General features: G+C 41.6%; 1 protein-coding gene across 1 annotated transcript in view; it reads right to left on the bottom strand.

Moving 5' to 3' along the window:
• LOC126251586 (DNA mismatch repair protein Msh3-like) overlaps positions 1 to 24,790 on the bottom strand; it is a 363,938-nt gene that overhangs the window by 319,124 nt on the left and 20,024 nt on the right. The window contains exon 3 of the mRNA XM_049952118.1: positions 2,142 to 2,286. Coding sequence (XP_049808075.1) covers positions 2,142 to 2,286 — 145 coding nt within the window. The remainder of the gene's footprint in view (positions 1 to 2,141; positions 2,287 to 24,790) is intronic.

Raw genomic sequence — 24,790 nt, 5'->3', positions numbered from 1 at the left:
TACGCGCTATATTTCGAACTTCTATAAAACTTTGCCAATCTTGGGGATTTTGCTTTCTTTTAAATTTGGCATGCTTTTTTCATTGCTTCTGCGACAAAGATCTGACCCGTTTTGTGTACCATGGGGGATCAGTACCAAAGCATCATTGGTTCCTGTAAAGGTGCTAACTGACACAATAACTGGTAGATCCAAGCAAAAATCCAAGAAAGGAACAAAGCCTTACAGGTGTTTGCATCAGTGACACCAAACGCAAAGAAGTGTTACCAAGGCTGCCTCTCATAAGCCTCCTAGTCTTCAGCTGAATCATCATAAGGAGGAAAGGGCAGTGGTGACATCAATGAAAGCCTGCACATTAATGTGGCCAGCAAGTTTGTGATAGCAACTGCAAGAGCCTGCTGCTGCTCAAGGAGAGATTGGGGCACTGTCTCCGTGGACAGAAGAAACAAAGGAACAACCAAATAGAATCAGCAAATGTGAGTGAACACTACACTCATCACCAGTTTTATCATACTGTAAAATGCAAATGACAGCAGGGCCACAATGAACCAAGTTTATTCTTCCTCCACATACAAGCAAACAATAGTTGAGAATGCACAGACAAACATAGCAATGATCCAAGAACTCTTACAAGGAGTTGCTGACAATAAGTATGAGCACAATGTGACAGTGAGTGCCTACTGCACTGTGCTTATAAAGAGAAGGGCTCTGGTAGATGGCATGGCGGATGCCATGCCATGTACACAAGTCATGTGGCCCAGTGCAGGTGGCCTCTGATGGCTGGCCTGCACAGATGCCATTGGTGGAATACTCAAAGTGTAGCCGGCCGGTGGACTGATGATGCAGCACACATCCAACTACTAGGTACAGGTTTATAGCAAAAGTAATACTTGGAAAATGCCTGTTAATATCTGCTGACACACAATCTGCTAATTTGGACCTATACTTTAACAGCTGTACTTCAAAATAAAACAGACAGACAAGAAATCAAACCTTCTCTCCAAAAGATTTGCGATATCCCCAAATTATCATTAACTGAAAGGGGAAAAAATTGGACTTTATCGAGTAAATAAATAAACTGGCTTTATAAGTACCTAGATACAGTACAATGGGTCATTTGCAAGTTGTGAATGAAATTACAAAAAGAAGAAATTAGTTTGAGTTATCACTTTGTCTAAGATTAATAGATTATGCTAAAGGCTATGCCATATCGGATACACCGTTCTCACGTGATCACTTAAGTTAAGCAACGTTGCACCCATTAGTCATTGGAAGGGTGACCATTTGTGAACACTGGGTATCATCGGCTGAAGGACACAGAAGTTATCAAAAGTGGCATCCAAATGGCAGACTTGCACCAGGTCATTGAGCAATGTGACATTAACAGATTCTGAGAAAACTTTTGACTCAGTTTCAGCCAAACCTGTACTGAAGTTCAAAAGAAAAAAGATAATGATACTGAAGAAATATAAACATTGATGCTATAGCTTCCAGTAGACTTCATCAGGACAGTGAGAATCTCAGAACTGAAAGATGAGTTGCACAAAGAGATCCTCCAACATCAATGTTTACCAATAGTACAAACTAACTTCAACAGTGGATAGAGGAACTTAACACAGTAAGTTTACAGCAGACTTAAAAACTAATACTATAACAAGACTAAAGTAATGAAAAAGTAACAAACATCAAATGAAAAGTAGAAATTAACAATGAACTTCGTGCATTCATTATCAAAAACAGTGACAACTGTGTTACAAAAAACCTAAAAAACAAACCGTACAAGAAGACGACCACAATAAAACCCAGGAAAGCAATTTACTATTTCTGTTCTGGAGAGAAAGAGTTCAGGGTGAGAGGTAGGTGCCTGCAGCAACAATTAAGTTTTCAACAAAACTGTTATATGGTGACAATCAGTAGCAAGTTTTTATTTTCATCATTGATTGAAGAATTTGTTACCTTTTCCTCTATGACCATACAAAACTTTTTAAGCATTTGTTCATATATCAGAAAAATAAGTGAGTCCAACTTACCACCAAATGGTAGGATATAACCAACTTTCTGACTAAGCATCAAATATGCTCCTGAAAATCTGTTTTGTGAGCGAATCTAAAGCTGCATATAATACTGAAATATTCCCATTTTACCTCAGCATCTTCTTCATAAAAGTGGTACTTATATCCATTTTGTATCATGAGAATCATTCCAGGATGTTGTTGCTTCAGACCAAGCACTTGTTTCTCCAGGGCTGTAAGCCCATTTTTCTTCGATTTCTGTGCCTGAATCTCTGATCTGTAAAGAAAGTAAACTTACAGATCTAGAATACAAAAGATTTGTGAAACTACAAATGAATAAACAACAATATTGCAATGTCTGTGGATCATTTTGACAGATATTTTATCATACAAGTTACATAAATATTGACAGCTGTCAAAGGTCATTATAGATAAGAACAATTCAAACATAAACTGCCACCAATTAGACATAACAAAGGTGGGTGACTTCCAGACAGGATCATTCTGACAAACACACACTAAAATTAACAGTCACTAGCATTTGAAAATTGGGATTTCATCATCTTACAGGAGAGTGACAAAAAGAGTGAAAAAATCCCTGTAGAAGGAGTAGGTAGGGGAGTCATCTTTTGGGCCAAGGTCTTGATTGAATTGACAAGAAAGTGGGAAAGTTCATTCCTTTAATTTTATCCCTCTTTCTTCTGCCAGGAAAAGATTCACTGTTATCTGAAATCTAACAAATCTGTCAGCTTTTGCATACATCAGTCAGATGTCACAAGGTATGGATTTATTTTTAATCTTCCCTCACTCATGCTGAGGAAGAAAAGTCCTGCAATGTAATAAAAAGAGAACCAAAACGTGTATTTTTCACTATTTGCATCAGCACTTCACACCTTCAAGAAAATGAATGACAACCTTCATCAACATTCGTCTTTATCTGGGATGAGCCTTCATTGTTTCATTTTTTTCATTTATTTATTTATTTGTTTTTTGCATAAACTGTCACAACTGGTTGAGACAGAGGTGAGTCTTACAAGGAATTGTGCTGTTTACTAGAATCTTACTACAGTCAGAAGAATCATGTGTTATTTGCAACTCTGCAGTTTCATCAGCGCACAAAGTTATCTGAGAAGCCATTCATAATCTGGACTGAAGTTATTTGTGGCATCTGTCAGAAATACACAGTCACATGTGATAACCCAAAATGCCTTAAGTCGAGGATATGCGACCTTTTACCTGGGCCGCATTGGAAGATGAGAATTTCTGGGCCACACAAAATTTACTTAATACTAATAATAACTGCTGAGCTAAAAAAAACCAGTAAGAATACACATTTAACACATTTAGGTTATGTATAACTTATTAATGTATGTTTATTTATTCTAAAAAAGCAAGACAGAATTAGTTTGACATTTTATATATGAGATTTCATCTATTATTTTAAATATATGTTTAGTTTCAAAGTTGCAACTGATGTAGGCATAAGATAACAAACAAGCGCGTCTGACAAGTTGGGTGGTTACAAGAACAAGACTCTTGGGGGTTCAAGTATAGCAGACTGCAGTGTTAAGAATGGGTTAGACCAATGAGAGAATAGCATCATGCGGTGGGAGTTCCAGATTGAAAATATTCAATTTATCATAACTTTGGGCCATACTGATACTTGCCTCGGCTGCATGTGGCCCATGGGCTGGGTGTTGGACACCACTGCCTTAAGTCTTACACTGTTTTGCCCATTCAAAGCTGTTGATAAATTTTGCTCCAAATAATCATATCTGTCAGGAACCCCTACAGATCTTACCTTGCAGGAAGCATCAGCCATAGTACAAGCTTTTGAGGTAATGTAAGCTGCCATCCGTCATATTCAGAACACCACTAACATGGCTCAAGTGCAAACTTAGCAATGATGACAAAGTGTCTCACACACAGTGTTGTTATCCCAAGTCAGCATTTCAACTGACACCAGGCCATCTGACACACATACAAATCCTCTCCCTCTATCAGTATTTAGGCACAGCACCATTGTGACAATTATCTTGCAGGTTAGTAGGTTGCTGCAATCAACATATTCAATTAAGAGGAATGGTCATCATAGATGTCACTTATAAGTTGATATCCCAGCATCTCAGTATATGGTTTAGATACTGTCAAAGGATTTGAGTTCTCCATTACATATTAGTTCTGTTGTGTTTTGAAATGTATTTTTTTCCAATCTTTGGACACATTGCAAAATTAATTTTACTTCCTGTTCATATTAGGATTTGGACATGTAACCAATTACACAGTACTCATCACACTGAATCAATAAACTTTTCCTCATTATTTTTGTCCAAAGGCCAAACCACTCATCCTAAGGTGAAAACTGTGCCTGATAAACTAAAAGAGCAATAAATCTCAGAATCATAATCATTTATGCAATTTTGTCATATGATGACATGTTGGAGACCGTGGCTGTTTTTGAAGACAAATGTTGATGGTGTTAGGACAGCAACCAGCCACAAATTTACTTTGAGTTCCTTTATTCAAAGGAAACCGTTACCGGTTTCGAATCGTTGCGATTCATCATCAGACGGTTTACACGCTTTCTTTCTACATTTGGTGTGTTTTTATAGATTAATTGTCCTAAAATATAAATAAAACATAATTACAAACACGCCACACACAGATGGTTGCGTTGCAGATTTTCGTTGCATGTGACTTCACATTTTTGCTTAGCAAATCTGGCAGCTTTAGTTTTGCAGTTAATTTTGACTTTGACATATTTTGGGACTATTTTAAGTGACATACACTCTTTGTTGAATTTAATGTTAAGAGACGTTTTCATTAGGTTAATTTTATGTTTCTTGAAAGCGTGTATATTTCTCATTACCTGGCGAGGTAAGCTTAATGCAATTTTGTCATATGATGACATGTTGGAGACCGTGGCTGTTTTTGAAGACAAATGTTGATGGTGTTAGGACAGCAACCAGCCACAAATTTGCTTACCTCACCAGGTAATGAGAAATATACATGCTTTCAAGAAACATAAAATTAACCTAATGAAAACGTCTCTTAACATTAAATTCAACAAAGAGTGTATGTCACTTAAAATAGTCCCAAAATATGTCAAAGTCAAAATTAACTGCAAAACTAAAGCTGCCAGATTTGCTAAGCAAAAATGTGAAGTCACACGCAACGAAAATCTGCAACGCAACCATCTGTGTGTGGCGTGTTTGTAATTATGTTTTATTTATATTTTAGGACAATTAATCTATAAAAACACACCAAATGTAGAAAGAAAGCGTGTAAACCGTCTGATGATGAATCGCAACGATTCGAAACCGGTAACGGTTTCCTTTGAATAAAGGAACTCAAAGTAAATTTGTGGCTGGTTGCTGTCCTAACACCATCAACATAATCATTTAGTAAATGAGCAGTACAATTTGTAGTCATCAAGAAACCCAACAAGAAGCCTCAATGGGGCCACAACTAATGTTCCATCACTAATCAACTTTCATCTTTTCCATGACCCAAAGAGCTCATCTTGAATTCACCAACTGTGAGTATTTCTCAAAAATCTCTCTTCCAGATGACGACATACAAATTCCTTTGGATGATTAATCACAGAAATTAATCACAACAAACAACCTTTTTGGAATGACATTTTCACTCTGCAACGGAGTGTGCGCTGATATGAAACCTCCTGGCAGATTAAAACTGTGTGCCCGACCGAGACTCGAACTCGGGACCTTTGCCTTTCGCGGGCAAGTGCTCTACCATCTGAGCTACCGAAGCACGACTCACGTCCGGTCCTCACAGCTTTACTTCTGCCAGTATCTCGTCTCCTACCTTCCAAACTTCACAGAAGCTGTCCTGCGAACCTTGCAGAACTAGCACTCCTGAAAGAAAGGATACTGCAGAGATGTGGCTTAGCCACAGCCTGGGGGATGTTTCCAGAATGAGATTTTCACTCTGCAGCGGAGTGTGTGCTGATATGAAACTTTCTGACAGATTAAAACTGTGTGCCCGACCGAGACTCGAACTCGGGACCTTTGCCTTTCGCGGGCAAGTGCTCTACCATCTGAGCTACCATAGCACGACTCACGCCCGGTCCTCACAGCTTTACATCTGCCAGTATCTCGTCTCCTACCTTCCAAGTTTCATATCAGCGCACACTCCGCTGCAGAGTGAAAATCTCATTCTGGAAACATCCCCCAGGCTGTGGCTAAGCCATGTCTCCGCAGTATCCTTTCTTTCAGGAGTGCTAGTTCTGCAAGGTTCGCAGGACAGCTTCTGTGAAGTTTGGAAGGTAGGAGACGAGATACTGGCAGAAGTAAAGCTGTGAGGACCGGGCGTGAGTCGTGCTTCGGTAGCTCAGATGGTAGAGCACTTGCCCGCGAAAGGCAAAGGTCCCGAGTTCGAGTCTCGGTCGGGCACACAGTTTTTATCTGCCAGGAAGTTTCAACCTTTTTGGAGTTTACCTCCACAAATGGTTTACCTTTCAGGATGATTAGCGAACTGGCATTGTTTCAGTGCTATCTAGAGCAGGTCATTTGCTCACTATCATGATATGTAAACTACCTGGATGATATCGCTGCAATGGGCACAAAGCTACAAAAGCACCTAACAAATGTACATATCCTGTTTCAAAACTGCATGCATCCACTTTACACTGCAACCTCAAAAACAGCAAAAATGCTACCATACATATCCACCAAACCCGCTATCAGTCTAAGGATTGACCATTTAGAGGCCTATTAGGCCAAGAAGATTGACCAGTTATTGGCATTATTTAAAGTGTTACCAACACATGTGTAATCAATATATCTTCAAGAGTAATACACACTAAAAAAGTACCAAGGCTCAAGATTTAATTTACATATTAACTTTAGTTCTTTGATATCCAACAAATGGGTCCCAGCTGGAGATGTAAAAGTCAAGGACAGTCTACTAGAAGAGGTCAGTGAATATGTCTACCTTGGCCAGATTATAAATATGAAGGGAGACATAAGGCCAGAAATCTATCGACGCATCAAGCTTGGCTGGCAAGCATTTGGGAAGAATTCAAAAGTATTCAGATCAAAAATGCCAGTAAATCTGAAGAAAGCAGTATTTGATCAATGCATTCTTCCTGTGATGATGTATGGCTGTGAGACATGGACACTGAACTCATTCACGAAAGGGAAACTTAGGACAGCACAGAGAGCCATGGAGAGATCAATGCTGGGCTATACAAGAAAGGACAGGAAAAGGGCAGATGACATCTGGTCTGTGACGAAGGTTAATGACATCTTAGAGAGAGTAGGTTCCTTGAAATGGCAGTGGGCTGGCCACATTGCAAGAAGAAAAGACAACAGATGGACGAAGCTAGTACTGGAGTGGAGTCCGAGAGAGCACCGGAGGCCTAGAGAAAGACCACCAGACAGATGGGACAAAGACATCAAGAAGATCGCTGGTAACACCTGGCAGAGAACTGCCGAAGACCGTCCCACTTGGAGAAGACTTCTGAAAGCCTACCTGAATCCACAACTTGAAGAGGCCACATCATCTAATGATTGAATTGGCGGCTAATGATGATGATGATGATGATGATGATGGTGATGATGATGATGATTACAGAAAGTATAACTATCCTTCCAAAAAAAGTGTGAGGTTAGTTACTGAACAATTTCTTCCTCTTGAGCTTCCAAAATTCCTTGTTCACTCAACAAACATGACATATTAGTAGCAGAATTACAGCAAACTGCAAAACTTAATGAGTCAGCCATCACAACAGCAGTTGAAGAAATTGCGGCCTGGGCTATACTCAGGTGTGACCTTTTGAACACAGCGATGTGGTCTGAGCTATGTTCGGGTTCAGTCTCAAAGTGTTAAGAAAGAAGGGGGTTCAGACTGTGGCATTTGACAAGGCAAATTACGTGCATCTCTGGGTGACACCTTGTCTAGGCACCTTCACGCACAGCCAGACGGCAGCCACCAACGTGTGGCCACAGAGCGTCAGTGAAGTTTACCACTGAAAAACCTCAATAGCAAGTGTGGTAAACCTAGAGTTATCATTACTTTTCACGATCTGCCTCATTCCAAATTGCATGAGCAACTTGTCGCACCAGCAACCCACAAAAGTTACACCATGTGCTGAGCTAAGGCTTACTAGCTGTGGATGTGGGGACCGACAGCAGAGGCTCCACCGATGGCCTCCACAATGAGTCTACAATGCTAGCTGCACATACTGACTCAAAACTGGTGCCACCAAGCCCATTGACATTTATGCTGGTCTACATATAGGACAACACAAGTCTCCCATTCTCAGTCTATGCCCTGCTGTCATTTCTTAATATCGTGCAGCCATCAAGATTTGGACATTGTTATGCTACTGCCTATGTATCACCTCTGGACAGTTTCATGTTATTGTATGGTGTGCCATCATGTGGTGTATCAAATAAACTAATTGAAAAATCATGGTTCATTTATGTTGTGTGCAACAAACTGGCAACTGGCAACTGCAGACTTAGCTGAGTGTTTTCCATCACTTAGACCTAGGCACTTGGCTGACGCTTTAGGATGGTTCAATGAACAGCAGACTGTGTGTGTGTTAAATGGTCACTGGCACTTCTTTCTCTCCAGGCACTATGGGTGAACCATATCTTGTCCCTGTTATGCAAAAGCTGATGGTTCAATAAATAGAAAGCCAAAAGTGTATGGAGAACCTCCCGGCCAGAGTACTGCAGCAGCCAACGGTCAATCCTTCACCATTTCTGCTGTACGAGGAAACGTTGGAAGACTGGGACTCGTATAAAAAATGGTTGTGATAGCACTTTACAGCATTTGAGGTAAAAGGTGATGATACTGCTAAATCCCTTTCCTTACTATGGGTTCACCACAAACTTTTTGGTTGTTTTGCAAACTGCTTCCTCTGATGGAGCCCAATAAACCGACTTTGAACAAAATTTGTTCTTTATCAAGGGTTAACAAGCAAAAACATTGTCATGTGATTTCTGCTCACCTCCAGTTTCACCAATGTCTCAAGCAGCTGAATCAGTCATATTGAGCTTCGATGGCTAAACTCTAGGGGTTAGGTCACCGATGAAAGATTTTTACGACTACTGCCAAACAATCTCATGCAGAAGGCATAACCAGTGACGCGATCATCCACACAGCACCCGACGAAGAGTTTCAGTTAAAAGCTTCACAGACTGATGACCATTCTTTAGACAAGGTGTTGCATTTAGCACAGCCATATGAAGTCATACAAGCAGTAGGCTGCCACTTAGAATCCTGGGTGGACATTGCTGCAGTAAAGAGTGAACCAGGCATGTTACAGATTCAGCAGTAGTGGTGATGTCGGGGCAGTACACAAACAACAGCACTTGCATCCCGCCATACGTAAACAGTGGGTCCCATGCCACATCAGGGTGTGGCAGCCTTACCCATCCTGCCCGGACTGTTTTCAGAAGCATGCTAGAGACAACTGTGCATTCCTGTGAGCAGACTGCACTGAATGCACACAACAGAGACACCTCACATCTTTTTGTCAGGCAGCCATTCCCATTTTCTGATCACTGAGATCAAATGAATGTTAATATAATGTGTTCCACACCATCCATGTAGCGAGGTCCCCTGATAAGCCCCTCATTTCACTGTGTGTGGCTGGCTGGTTAGCCAACTTTCAAGTTGATACAGGTGCTGCTGCAGGTCTAATCAACTTTAAAACCTATTTACAACTAGGGGTGTCCGCACCAACTCCAGCACTTTGACAGTTGATTAATTATAACAGACAATGCATTCCACTAAAAGGGGAGTTTACTACAAAAACCATTTACAAAAATATGACCAGAGACATAGTGTCAACAGTGCTGATACTGAGGAGCTCTTTGGTTTGGATACATTTATGCCTTCTGGATTTCCCATCAACGAAACAGACAATCTGGTCTCCAAGAATATTTCTTATCAACAACTGGATGTCCTCTGTACTGCCTGCCCTGCATTCCCCAACATTTTACTTCTGGTCTGGCAAAAGCAAAGAATTTCTAAGCTCATATTTTGTTGACACCTATGGCACAGCCTTGATTTTTTTCATCCTGGCTGGATCCACTCACACTCAGTGGCCATGTTAAGGACGAACTAGACAGGTTGCAGGAGTTGGATGTGATAGAACCTATATCATCAAGTCAGTGGGCTATGACCCCAGTTACCACCATCAGGAAACAGTCCAGCAAACTCAGACTTTGCAGGGATGTCAAGGTCATGGTGATGTGGATATGTTCCCCATTCCAAAGCCTGAAGAACTGTACACGAAGCTGGCAGGTGGACACTTCTTCTCCAAAATTGACCTCACTGAGGCATACTTACAGCTCCCATTAGCCAAATGTCCACAGAAGATATTGCTGATTAACACATTGTATGGTTTAAATAAATTATAAGCGTTTGGCTTTTGGGGTCTCCAGTGCCCTGGCAATTTTCCAGGTTGCATTAACTATTTGGATGACATTGTCATCATGGGAAGTTCCATCGAGCAGCATTTAGTAAACCTGAAGTCACAATTTTTCAATCTGCAGGAGGCAGGACTTAAGTGAAATCTCAGCAAATGTAATTTTTTTCAGCCTTCAGTGGAATATTTAGGCTACATCCTTTCTCACAGAGGTATAATAACAATTTAGAAACACATTGAAGCAATTGTATCCATGTCTCGGCCAGCTAAAAAGCAGCTCCAGGTCTTTCTGGAAAAAATTACATATCACAGAAAATTCATTCCAACAGCATCTCAGATAGCTCATCCATTCATCACTTGTGTATGAAAGGAGAGGTTTTCACATGGTAAGCCATGTGTGCAAAGGTGTTCAGAGAGCTTACACAGAGTCTGCTCTCAGCCCCTCATTTAGTGACTTTCCAACTGTGGAAGCAAATAGTGGTCCCAACGGGTGTATCAGACCAAGGTATAGGGACTGTCTTTGCTCATTGGGAGAGTGATGGTTTAGAGCACCCCTTCACTTATGTTTCAAATCCTGCACCTCTGCACAAATGAAATACTCCCATATTGAAAAAGAAGCTATATTTGCTTTGAAGAAATTTCATGTCTTTCTTTATGGCACCAAGTTCCACCTAGTGATGGACCACAAGTCGTTGATCTCACTGTTCACATAACAGCTCATGTCCCAGATTGTACTGCTCATCAGATCCAGGGCTGGGCATTGTTCTTCCCAAGATATACCTATGAAATCCTTTATACACTCCTGGAAATGGAAAAAAGAACACATTGACACCGCTGTGTCAGACCCACCATACTTGCTCCGGACACTGCGAGAGGGCTGTACAAGCAATGATCACACGCACGGCACAGCGGACACACCAGGAACCGCGGTGTTGGCCGTCGAATGGCGCTAGCTGCGCAGCATTTGTGCACCGCCGCCGTCAGTGTCAGTCAGTTTGCCGTGGCATACGGAGCTCCATCGCAGTCTTTAACACTGGTAGCATGCCGCGACAGCGTGGACGTGAACCGTATGTGCAGTTGACAGACTTTGAGCGAGGGCGTATAGTGGGCATGCGGGAGGCTGGGTGGACGTACCGCCGAATTGCTCAACACGTGGGGCGTGAGGTCTCCACAGTACATCGATGTTGTCGCCAGTGGTCGGCGGAAGGTGCACGTGCCCGTCGACCTGGGACCGGACCGCAGCGACGCACGGGTGCACGTCAAGACCGTAGGATCCTATGCAGTGCCGTAGGGGACCGCACCACCACTTCCCAGCAAATTAGGGACACTGTTGCTCCTGGGGTATCGGCGAGGACCATTCGCAACCGTCTCCATGAAGCTGGGCTACGGTCCCGCACACCGTTAGGCCGTCTTCCGCTCACGCCCCAACATCGTGCAGCCCGCCTCCAGTGGTGTCGCGACAGGCGTGAATGGAGGGACGAATGGAGACGTGTCGTCTTCAGCGATGAGAGTCGCTTCTGCCTTGGTGCCAATGATGGTCGTATGCGTGTTTGGCGCCGTGCAGGTGAGCGCCACAATCAGGACTGCATACGACCGAGGCACACAGGGCCAACACCCGGCATCATGGTGTGGGGAGCGATCTCCTACACTGGCCGTACACCACTGGTGATCGTCAAGGGGACACTGAATAGTGCACGGTACATCCAAACCGTCATCGAACCCATCGTTCTACCATTCCTAGACCGGAAAGGGAACTTGCTGTTCCAACAGGACAATGCACGTCCGCATGTTTCCCGTGCCACCCAACGTGCTCTAGAAGGTGTAAGTCAACTACCCTGGCCAGCAAGATCTCCGGATCTTTCCCCCATTGAGCATGTTTGGGACTGGATGAAGCGTCGTCTCACGCGGTCTGCACGTCCAGCACGAACGCTGGTCCAACTGAGGCGTCAGGTGGAAATGGCATGGCAAGCCGTTCCACAGGACTACATCCAGCATCTCTACGATCGTCTCCATGGGAGAATAGCAGCCTGCATTGCTGCGAAAGGTGGATATACACTGTACTAGTGCCGACATTGTGCATGCTCTGTTGCCTGTGTCTATGTGCCTGTGGTTCTGTCAGTGTGATCATGTGATGTATCTGACCCCAGGAATGTGTCAATAAAGTTTCCCCTTCCTGGGACAATGAATTCACGGTGTTCTTATTTCAATTTCCAGGAGTGTAGAAGTACATCTCAGGATGCAAATATGGATGCTCTTTCCTGCCAACACCTAGGGCCAACTACAAGTTCGATCTCAAGGAAATTCTTTGTTTCTGCCTGTATGTTGAGGTTCAACAAGCTGTGAGCAATTTTCCCATTAAAGGAGCCTGCATTGCCACTGCCAAAGAGGCGGACACCATTCTCACACAAGTTCACACCTTCATCTTGAGGAGATGACCAGAGAAATTGGCCGGGCAATGGTCTACTAATCTTTGGCATTACTATGGCCTGTGGCACCATTTGCTTCAAGTCAACAGTGTGATCCTTTTAACCACAGATCACACTGCATACCATGTACTGATTCTACCAACATAGCCTACAGTTGCTGCATCAAGGGCATTAGGGCACTTCCAAGACCAAACTACTCACTCACTGCCAAGCTTACAGGATAATCATCAACTGGGAAATAGAGAGCCTAGTCCATCAATGCAACAAATATGTGGAACAGTAGGCAGCCCAACATCAGGTTTTCTTCTCTTGGCCAGCACCGACCAAACCCTGGGAATGAGTGCACCTCAATTTTGCAGGCACGTTCCTGAATACCATATGACTCATCATCATTGACACTTTTTCCAGGTTCCCATACAATGTTAACTGCTCTACACCCAAAGATTTTTGCAAGAAAGGGCCTGCTGCAAGCATTAGTGACTGACAACAGTCTGTAATTTCAGGAGGAGGTATGAGAATTTCTGTGCTAAGAATGGAGTGAAGCACTCTGTTTGTCTCCTTTTCATTCCCAATAAAACAGAAAGACAGAAAGGGTCATTTGGACATTCAAACAGCAGATGAATATGTAGTCCATGATACTTCCATGGAAGATGCTGTGACATTTTCATATCAGGCAAAACTGTTTAGCAAGAAGGGGCTGTGAAAGCTCTTTGATGGATGTCAGTCTCTTCCCTCTCACATTCCTCCCTGCACCCTGCACCCTGCACCCAGCACCCTGGTTCCTCTCCCCTCTCCAAAGTTCTGGCCTGGCATGTGTGTGTGGGCCCATGGGTTTAGCCAACAAGACTGGTGGTTCATGGTCACCATTCATCAGAAATGAGGATGTCAGGTTTTTATACTTGATTCCAAAGTCCGTACCATCACCTGACACCAGAACCAGCTCCATTAATGCAACTGCACCCCCCAGTCTTTTTCTCTCCAATTCTTCCACTGCATCTAATTTTTACAACCTTCAGTGGAATAAGAACTCATCCTCCTTCAGCCCCCCACCCCACCCCCTGTAATTCCACTCATAGTTGTTCCACACCATCACAGCCACAGGGGCAGGTCATGCCTCGTCACCAGTTTCCCCATCAGTGGACAGTCAACTGTTAACTATCATGTCGCCTTCAAGACTTGGATGTTGTTATGCTACTGACTTTGTATTGTCTCCAGCCAGTTTCATGTTATTGTACTCATATGTTGTGTCATCATGTAATGTATCAAATAAACAAATTCAAAAATCCGCATTCATTTGAGCATATTAAGGAGCACCCAACTGCTTATGTGTTAAAGATGTTTACAATAGCAGAACATAATTACTCACAAATTGAATAGGAGGCACTCGTCGTCATTTACAATGTCACGAAGTTTCACACACACTTTCACAGTGCACACTCGGAATTTGGCAATTTTTCGTCCATGAAACAATATATCACAAAATTCACTACAAGCCTACGTTCAAGCACATAAAAACCAAAGCCTCATCACATATGTTTGGCTGCCGTCCAAGCTGAACACTATCAGTGATCAGTTCCTGCAGTGAGATGCAAACCCATATCACCACTGCCATTGAGAGGAAACTGTTGTGACATTGGACCAGCCTTTTCAACTCGGCAACAGATACTGCAGAAACATCATGGCCTTATGTCATATCAAGGGCACAGCCAGCATACAAAGCTATTGGCTGTGATTCCTCTTTATAGGTTGACCACTAAACCACAGAGCCCCAAGCTGATGGCCAACAATAACAGTGAGCCAAGACAGAAAGATCAGCTTCGGTCTTAATATCATCGGAATTTTACTGCGGATCTAGATTTCAGTTGGCAGCATAGCTATCATCAATGCATTAGTGACAGTCATGAAACTCAGCATATTTGTAACAATACATATTACACTATAATTTCAGCAAGTACAAGCATCAGCAGAAGTACTTGTACATGTCAACATTATAGTGTAGTATGGTTATAATAGAGGGAAACATTATAGTGTAGTATGTATTATTATAACTATGCAGAGTCTAAATGGCTGCATATAATGCACTGATGATAGCTGCACTGTTAGCTGTTACCAGAGGGCTGTCCATGAATGGCCAGAGGGAAATTCCAGTACTGCTGACAGACATTTTACAAATAAAAACACTACTCCAAAAATGTAGAAATAGTTTTCAGAAATATTACTTCCTTTCTCATGAAAGAAAAGGTAGAGATTTGGGAAAGGTTATAAATGAGCAGTATATCACTCATACCTCAGAATAAGAGGGATCCACCTGTAGTTAGGTCTGCAGTATTACCACCTATACAGGATGAGCAAAACCAAATATGATACTACCTAATACATTGGTACGAGCAATGCGTGACCTACAGCTTTATTAGTATAGCTTGCTTCAAGTCAACAGGGGGTGATCATGCACTGTTGCTTTTAAGACCAACTCTTAAACAAGCACATATTAATCAAATCTTTTAATGGCAGAAAGACTAGTTAGTAAAAATAATAAATAAAATAAATGAATTGTGGACAAATGGTTGAAAATCCCACAGGATAGTAAAGTGGGCTAAACCAAATTGTTTAAAGTTCAAACCAAATGTTTATTCAAGAAATATGCACTCAAATATATAAATGGTGACTTTACATAGATTTGCAAAAATAGATGAATCAGTTGTAATAACAACTAATGGAGCAATGCAAGCTGTAGTCATGTAGTGCAAGCAGAGCCTATCAGCACAGTGGCATACACAAAATAAGGTTCATACAGCAGCAAATTAACTCTCGAAAATCAATAGCGAAATCTTGAAGTTCATCAGCACAAAAATCTCATAAAAGTCACTATGGAAGCTAAAGTTCATTAATCATCATCTCTATCACAACAAATATCTAACAAATTTGTCACATTATTATCAATAATAAATACAGCGAAATATTATGGTTCATAGCTGCCTTAAACTGCTTAAGAAGTGTTAAAGTTTGCATGGTCACTCAAAACAATCTCTGAAAACCACACAAATATTTCTAAGTCTTGACAGAAATCAAAGTTCAGATCTTGCTCTCGCTAAATTATTCGAAGCCCTGAGAACAAATCATGTATTAAGCTTATGACCACAAGAAATATTTTAAGTCCAAAGAACAGTAACTCCAGACCCACTGCTCTCTGGCCACCAATACTATTCTTCAATCTACCACAACCCTGTGTGCACCTATGCATACCCCTTTAAGCTTTCCCACCCCTGCTAGCTGCCCCGCTATAGCCATCCAGCCACACTGTCAAATATACTTGTCACTGCCTTTCATCTCGCAAGCCAGTCACTCATAATGTCACCAACCCCCGCTTCATATTGCGCCTACTTCTTAATTCCAACATGAATTAGCACCAGATACCGTCATTATAATACCACATGTTGCACATATAGCTGTTTCTGCCAAAACTTGTGTAATTCATTTTGTGGAGAATGAGCCCCACATGTACTACTTGGAAACATGCATAAATATAGACATAAACATAAATAACACTTCTAAAATGACAAACAAATTAAACAGATCTTTAAAACCAAAGGGTTCCTTTCTGGGTTTGTTAAAAAAGAATTATTTTTGAATTAGATGTGTGACCATGTTAGGCTTTGTAATCACTGCACACAATTTCACTGCAATTAAAATCACTGTTAATCACTGTCACTTCTGATCACTGCTGTTTTTCTGTGATTGCATCTGATGAATTCAACAAACCTCTTGTATCAAGGCATCGTTGGTATTACTGTAGCTACTCTTCCACTCATCTCAATGTACAGCCAGCAGTGCTCTGTGCAACATGTCACCAGCTAAAGTATATTCTATCAGATATCAAAATACATTAACCCAATGAGTAATTGTTTGCTTAATTGGATGCTGAGACTGCCCAGTGATTGGCCTATTGAAGTCCCTCCCAGTTTCACTGTGTCCACTGCAGTTAGTTCTCATCTGAGATTCACTAAGGCAACAAGATAAATTCATAGAACTAAATTCAAACGGACTATATACGCCCATGACATCCCATAAGTACTTTAATGTGTTCCATCTGAATTCTGACATAACTGATCTTCATCCCACAAGTTATCCATGCGGTGGCATATATTTACATTAATTAAACAAACAAATTAATTCCTTGAACTTCCTGGCAGATTAAAACTGTGTGCTGGGCCGAGACTCAAACTCAGGACCTTTGCCTTTCGCGGGCAAGTTTTCTACCGACTGAGCTACCAAAGCACGACTCACACCCCGTCCTCACAGCTTCAATTCCGCCAGCACCTAGTCTCCTACCTTCCAAAGTTCACAGAAGCTCTCCTGCGAACCTTGAAGAACTAGCAAGGTTCGCAGAAGAGCTTCTGTGAAGTTTGGAAGGTAGGAGACGAGGTGCTGGCGGAATTAAAGCTGTGAGGATGGGGCGTGAGTTGTGCTCGGGTAGCTCAGTTGGTAGAGCACTTGCCCGCAAAAGGTAAAGGTCCCGAGTTTGAGTCTCGACCCGGCACACAGTTTTAATCTGCCAGGAAGTTTCATATCAGTGCACACTCCGCTCTAGAGTGAAAATTTCATTCTAGAAATTAATTCCTGTTTTTCCAGATCAACAGACAACTACAAAAATGAACTACTCTAATCCCAGAGCCAGTCCTCACCATAATTCTGATTACAAAACACAAAACTTTTCCTCTGCACACCATACTGCATGCAAATTAAATCAGTCATATATCCTTTAGCTACAGACAGATTTATTCTGACAAACATTCTGAAAATTCCACACCACCTCTCATCCCAAAGCACCACACTTAACATCCTGGTGACATTTTCTTGCAGTGATCAACACAAGTGAGGTGACTTTAAGCTATAATCACTAATGAATTTTCAGTGGAAATGACATAATCTAATACATGGTTTTATAATGTAAATGGATAGATAAAAACCTATTCATTAAGCAGGGGAATGCACATACAAAAAGGTTTAACTTTTACAAGCTTTCTGAGCCAGTGGCTCCTTCTTCTGGCAGAGGAATTGAAGGTGGAGGAAGAGGGGCGGTGGAAAAGGACTGGAGATGTTTAGGGAAAGCGGTACAATTCTGAAACGTCACCCAGAATCCCAGACGGGATGAGAAGGGAAGACTTCTTTCCTTCTCATCCTGTCCATAAGTCCACACTGACCTAGTGTTTTGGGTGACCTTCCTGAACTGTACCCCTTTCCCTAAAACTCTCCAGTCCTTTTCCATCACCCCTCTTCCTTCCCCTTCAGTCTTCTGGCTACGAAAGCTTGTAAAAGTTAAACCCTTTTGTGTGTGCATTCCCCTGCTGTTGCTTGGTGAGTAGATTTTTTATCTGTCCATTTACATTATATTGTCAGTGATTGATTATTTTTGTTAATGAATTATTTTAGTTGGTTTTGTTTCTTATTGTACTTACAATCTGCAATTGGCTTAATTTTTTTCTGTTAGACAGTTAAATGAAGTGAACTTACATCCTAAAAATGTCATCTCTGTCCACACAAATTCACATCATCTAAGCTTAAGTCGTCATTCCTCTACGGAATGCTTTGAACGCCTCCTCCAACAGCTGACAATGTTCATACCCCATGTTGCTTGTGACCAATATGTAATCAACATATACAGTTAATTTCTTCATTAACTCAGACCTTCCTTATTGCCTCTTTACAAGCTTAACTTTTGCACCGTCACTCATACTTACAGTAAAAAGGTCTTTACATGTAGCCAACAAATCAACTGCATGGTATTTCCTTTCTTCACTGAATGGTTTTGTATGTAGCCCTTGACCCAAGCAATACCCTGCTAACACACTTCCTCATACTACAGCTACATTGCTTACACTTTCTCTTAAATTATTTATTTGCCCTTCAGTGCTCTCAGTTCTGGTTCTTATATGCCTGTTACAATGAGATATGCTTACATTGATTAATTTTAATGCAGCATTTATCTCCAATTCATACTTCTCCATCTCTGCTTGTGTGCCTCAATTCACTGCCCAAAATTACTTTCTACAGCCTCCATTTTGGCTACTAACCCATCTCCTACTTTATCCACTCTGTTGCTAATTCCCTCTACCAACTTAACATTATTTTCTATTTTAAACAATGGACAATCCACGATGGAATGTACCAGTATTATGAAAAGGAAAGTTACTACTCACCATATAGCGGAGATACTGAGTCGCAGATAGGCACAACAGAAAGAATGTCGTGTGTGTGTGTGTGTGTGTGTGTGTGTGTGTGTGTGTGTTGACGAAGGCCTTAATGTCCGAAAGCTATATTTGCGACAGTGTTTTTGTTGTGCCTATCTGCAACACAGCATCTCCAATACATGGTGAGCAGCAACTTTCCTTTTCAAACTATTATTATTTGCTATTTTAGATTTAGTTTTTTTCTGGAAACTACCGATTTAACATTATTTTCTATTTTAGATTTAGCTTTTGCTGCAAATCCACCTTCCAACTGATGAAATTTTTCACTTACTTCATTTATTTCATCCCCTAGTTGGTACCACTTCCCCAAAGTTACAATCAAAGTCACAGTTTATTTCCCCAATTTTTGATTCTATAGTCCCATAACTTGACTTCACCTCCCAAAGTTTAGACTTCACCACCCCAAGTTCAGATTTCATTTCCCCAAATTTCAGATTTCATCTTCCCTGAGTCAGATTTTATTTTCAAAATAACTGTTATATCCAGTCATGATATTCATGAATAATGCAAATCAATTTCCTACTAATCACTCATTTTCTGCACTTATTTCTTTCCGTTGTGTTTTAGAGCTGCCTGCAACACCACCTACACCCTCAGATACAAAATCACTCAAAGGTTTGTTTATTTCATCAGCCATGGCTGATGATCAGAAAGATAGATTTGTACAATGCAGCTGCTGCCTGTACTTAAACCGGTCACCACACACTGCCTGTGCTGCTCTGTGTCTAGTACGGTGCCATGCCGATGTCGACATCTGCTACTGCTTTGATACCTATGCCCATGACACGACAAGTCGTTGCTCACAATGTGGACTGCCATCTGCTGAATAGATACGCTGCCCACTCTGCGTCGACTGCTGCCTGCTGCATGGACACTGCCCATTGTGATGAGACAAAAAAAAAATGGTTCAAATGGCTCTGAGCACTATGGGACTTAACTTCCGATGTCATCAGTCCCCTAGAACCTAGAACTACTGAAACCTAACTAACCTAAGGACATCACACACATCCATGCCCGAGGCAGGATTCGAACCTGCGACCGTAGCAGTCGCGCGGTTCCAGACTGTAGCACCTAGAAGCGCTCGGCCACTCCGGCCGGCTGTGATGAGACATCACCCATTACAATGCAAGCCGTTGACTGCAACGTGAACTGCTGCTTGCCACGTGGAAAAACACTGTCCACTGCCTTGCCACAGTGAAGCCGACTGCTACTTCTGCAATGCTGATGAAAAATATAACTGTCATCATTCATTGTTCTGTGAGGTGATCCTGCACCTCATGAACTGCTCTGCTACACATGAAACAATGCATTGTCTGCACCCAATTCCTTATGGATCAACAAGCACATGCTACTGCCTGTCGCCATTGCCTACTGTGCTACCGACACGATGAGTAGTTGCCATCTGCTGCCATACCACAATGCGATGGTGTCCACTGCCAATTTTACTAACATGGGGCCGGCCAAGGTGGCCGAGCAGTTCTAGGCGCTACAGTCTGGAACCGCGCGACCGCTACGGTCGCAGGTTCGAATCCTGCCTTGGGCATGGGTGTGTGTGATATCCTTAGGTTAGCTAGGTTTAAGTAGTTCTAAGTTCTAGGGGACTGATGACCTCAGAAGTTAAGTCCCATAGTGCTCAGAGCCATTTGAACCATCTTTTTTTTTATCTAACATGTGATCCCACACCTAAATTCTGTACTCAGCTGTACTGTACATATCGTTGCTGCTCCTGCCACTGCTGCTGCTGCTGCGGCTGCTGCCACACTACACAAAACTCTAGACCCCACATGCTAACCATCTTTTTGACTAGGCTTTAAATTTCATTGGGACAACCAATCCCAAAACAAAATCTCAAACAAATGTAAAATGCAGTTCCATCTTCTCACATCATCAAGCTTGCAAAGACACCATTATTCAAGGCTGTAACATGTTCTTTATTCATGAATTTGGTCTTACCTCTAACTTTCTGGTAAAAAATTCTAGCACAGCCCTTAAACCCAACAGGGAACTTGTAGATGCTACAAAATATTCTATTTCCATCTTGTTCAAAATTTCTAGAGACTTTACTTAAATTACTGGTTCACTTATAAGAATTTACACACAACTATATTGGTGTGTACACTGAATTAAAACATTTTCCAGCTCAAAATATCTCCCAGCATTAAATTTCTGACACTTCCCCCTCTTTACAAGCAGTTAGTTCAAGGCCATTTCGCTTGCTAAGAATGGCTCCCTAATTCAAAGAAGGCAAACAGAGAGACTTTTTTGCAGCAGCATCTTCTCTTTCATTGTACAGGCTATCCCACACGTAAGAAAAGGTGCAGTAATTTCACTGAAATTGCACCATGCAATTTGTGATGTTTGATGTGGCAACACTGCACTCTGCAACATCATTTGATGCAGCAGTGTGTTTCCACACATCACTGTTGCTGGAGATCATTGTTCAGTGACTATTATCGCTATCCTGTCGAAAAACACATGTTTCTTGTGAATCAATATTGGATTATTGGTTCCATTAAGCCATTTCAGTGAATGTTTATTGAACAGTTTGGTGACTAGCATATACCGTCTAAATGCTGCATACGAGAGATAGTGAACAAGTTGGAGAGCAGTGGAACAGTGTTGAATCTTCAAAACGGGGGACAGCCATCACTATCAGAAGAAAAGGTGACTGATGTAAAATGACTGTTGGCCTCTACTGCAAAGTCTGTTCGACATATATCTCAGGAATGTGGAATGTTACAGGGCTACAAAGAAAGCTGGCATGTATCCATACAGGTTTACAGTTGTTCAGGAACTGAATGTCAATGACATTCCATATCATTACGAAGTTTTGTAGGCTTTGTCTAGTTGACAATCTGAAAATTAAAGAAAGTGAAGCTTTGTTAAAAATAACATCTGGAACATCTAGTGTATTATATATTACAATATTTTCTCTCTCTTTATAACACTACACAATATCAAAGAGTGCCAGTAAAAGAGCAAGTCAGATTAGAAAAGATGCATGAATGACTAAAACTTGAAAACCTATATTTTCAAAAACAGGAAAACAAACAGATTTCAAAATAAAAGAAGCAAGCAGTTAGCTCAAATGTCTGAGGAAGGCAAGGGCATACCATTCTTAATAGGATCATACCTAGTAAACACTGTCACACTCAAACCAACATCTGGACCGACAACAATTTTACCTTAGACTCATAGATCACCAAGCCACATCCAGCTGGGGCAAGAGGAGACGCTCAGTTCGGTCCTTACGATTTGTGGTTAAGAAAATGTTTGTCTTCAGACCCTTCATGCGAATTAATCTGACATCCACAAATCTCGTTCTAAGTTATCAGATCACAAAATACATGCAAACTGTTAGAATGTTCACATATTGATTCGATCAAGAATTTGAAATCAGTTTTTGCGCAGCTTCTACAGTGTCCTTTTTATGAACTGTAACTGATTTCTTGTAAATGAAAACCTGGAAGGGGAATCAAAATTGGAAAACTCTTCCACAAAGGAGAAACACTGAACAGCATTTCTTGCAATATACACTGCACTTGTCATTGCATGGACAAAGATTGTCACACATAAAATACTACTTTGACTGAAAACATTCGATTGTCCAATCACTTGCGACCAGTGTCTAAGGTAACAGTGGAAAACAGAAGAGTCAAATTTAGACAGAAAGACGTCCACAGAAGCTTCATAAATGGAAATAACTAAACGTATTACTCATTTAAATAGTAGTATATATTTTCTCAAATCCAAAAGACACACCTATTAAATGCTATCAGCTTATGAAAGCGTGTCAAATAGTCACTCAAGATTGGCCACATTATCAGCAGTTGGATGGCGTCTCTTGATGTGGTGCTGAAAAATAGTTAAGGGGCTATTTGGATTCAAAGATCCAGAAAATGTGTCAGTTAATCATTTGCTTCACTATCTTCTCCATGATCTTATTACTTGGGGTTATGTGGTCCATTCTGAGTACTAGAAATAAATTAAAATAGCTTGCTTCTTTGAGTCTGGGAATTGTCATGTTTCTAAAATAAATTATAGAAAAATGAGGAAACTTCCTTATCTTTTCCTGTCAGGACCACAACACACTGTAATGAATTTCATTGAAACATAGTTTCATATGCCACAACCAATGCCAATCTCTATTCATATAGTGAGAAGGATCAACTGTGAACTACCACTGATGGGACTGCATTTCCACTGCCCCTTAATAGCAATAATAGTGGAAACCTGGATAAGAACTGATGGTTACTGTAATTCTGCTGCACTGTCTGGACAAAGTCTCCTTGTCTGATTTGGAGATAGCTAGTCTTCATTACACTAGTTTTAAGGTTGCAGCCTTCTCTTGCATAATCCTCCAAGAGATCTCCATACAATTACACAATTGGTGGAACATTTAATTATGAACTCATACACTGAAATCTTTGTCTGTCCTAAATATTTTGGAGATTTTTTTCCCCTCACAATCCAGTTTCTCTGCAGGTGGTTGGCATTTGAAACTTTCCTTTGTTGCACACCTGCCCTGATTGCAGAATAGCACTCTGCAATTCCAGTACAGACTAGGCTCCCTTAGAAAGTGACATGGAAACTGAGAGATTGAAGCTTCCGTAATGTGATGGGTCATGTCCATATTATTAGCCACTTTGAAACTAATGTAACTACTTAGGCTTCTGCCGGCCGGAGTGGCTGAGCAGTTCTAGGCGCTTCAGTCTGGAACCATGCGACCGCTACAGTCACAGGTTCGAATCCTGCCTCAGGCATGGATGTGTGTGATGTCCTTAGGTAAGTTAGGTTTAAGTAGTTCTAAGTTCTAGGGGATTGATGACCTCAGATGTTAAGTCCCATAGTGCTCAGAGCCACTTAGGCTTCCACGGCCGGTGTCACAATGATTAAAATTCTTCCGGGTGTTTTTGGGCATCACAGTATAAAAAATATTGATTGCAAACTTAAAACCAATGTTTTGACTGTATTAAAATGGCCATCCTCAGCGTAAGACTAGTTTTGGTTGAGAAAAGGTGGCTGTATTTATTTAGATGATTATTGCCAATATGTCATATTTTTGAAACTTTATAGGCCCTAGAATATAACAGGCTAGTCATGACAGAAGGGGATCGTGGGGAGGGGCGGGGGGAGGTAGGAAAGAAGCTAAAGAAGCTGTTGGTGGGCTAGCCGGATTGTCAGTGATTGGCGACTGTCTGCAAATCAGCATCGGCACTTGGCCTCTTGTGGACAAGTTTCCTTCCTGGTGTGCACAGAAATGCGCTGACAGTTACCCTATAGTATTTTATTTAGGTAGTTGTGCCCATGCCCTGGTGAGGATTCTGCTCCACGACTGCTCGTGGCCCATTGGACTGGGATAGCTGGCAGCCAGATTGCCAGAAGTTTGTAGCCATCCTCTCAATAGACATTGTCAAGCTGCTTAATAATTTTAATAACTTCTCAAATTTTTTTGTTGGTGCGTACACAACTCTTTCGCCAGCACATGGACTTCCTGGAACAAGAAAGGCTGCACACAGTCAGCTGCATTCCACTTTGTCAATTTATTAGGCTGTGCTAGTTGCACATAGTGTTCATATTCTGCTACTCATCTGCTAGCTGGTCTCCCTGTCTCCCCTATGTAGGCAGCTCCTCACTCACAATGTAGTTCACATACTCCACCCACATTTAGCTTGTTGACTGCATCCTTGATGGAACCTA

This window comes from Schistocerca nitens, chromosome 4 (genome assembly GCF_023898315.1).
Source record: "Schistocerca nitens isolate TAMUIC-IGC-003100 chromosome 4, iqSchNite1.1, whole genome shotgun sequence".
NCBI lineage: Eukaryota > Metazoa > Arthropoda > Insecta > Orthoptera > Acrididae > Schistocerca > Schistocerca nitens.
Note: the sequence above shows the minus strand (reverse complement) of the source record. Positions and strands in the feature narration are given on the sequence as shown.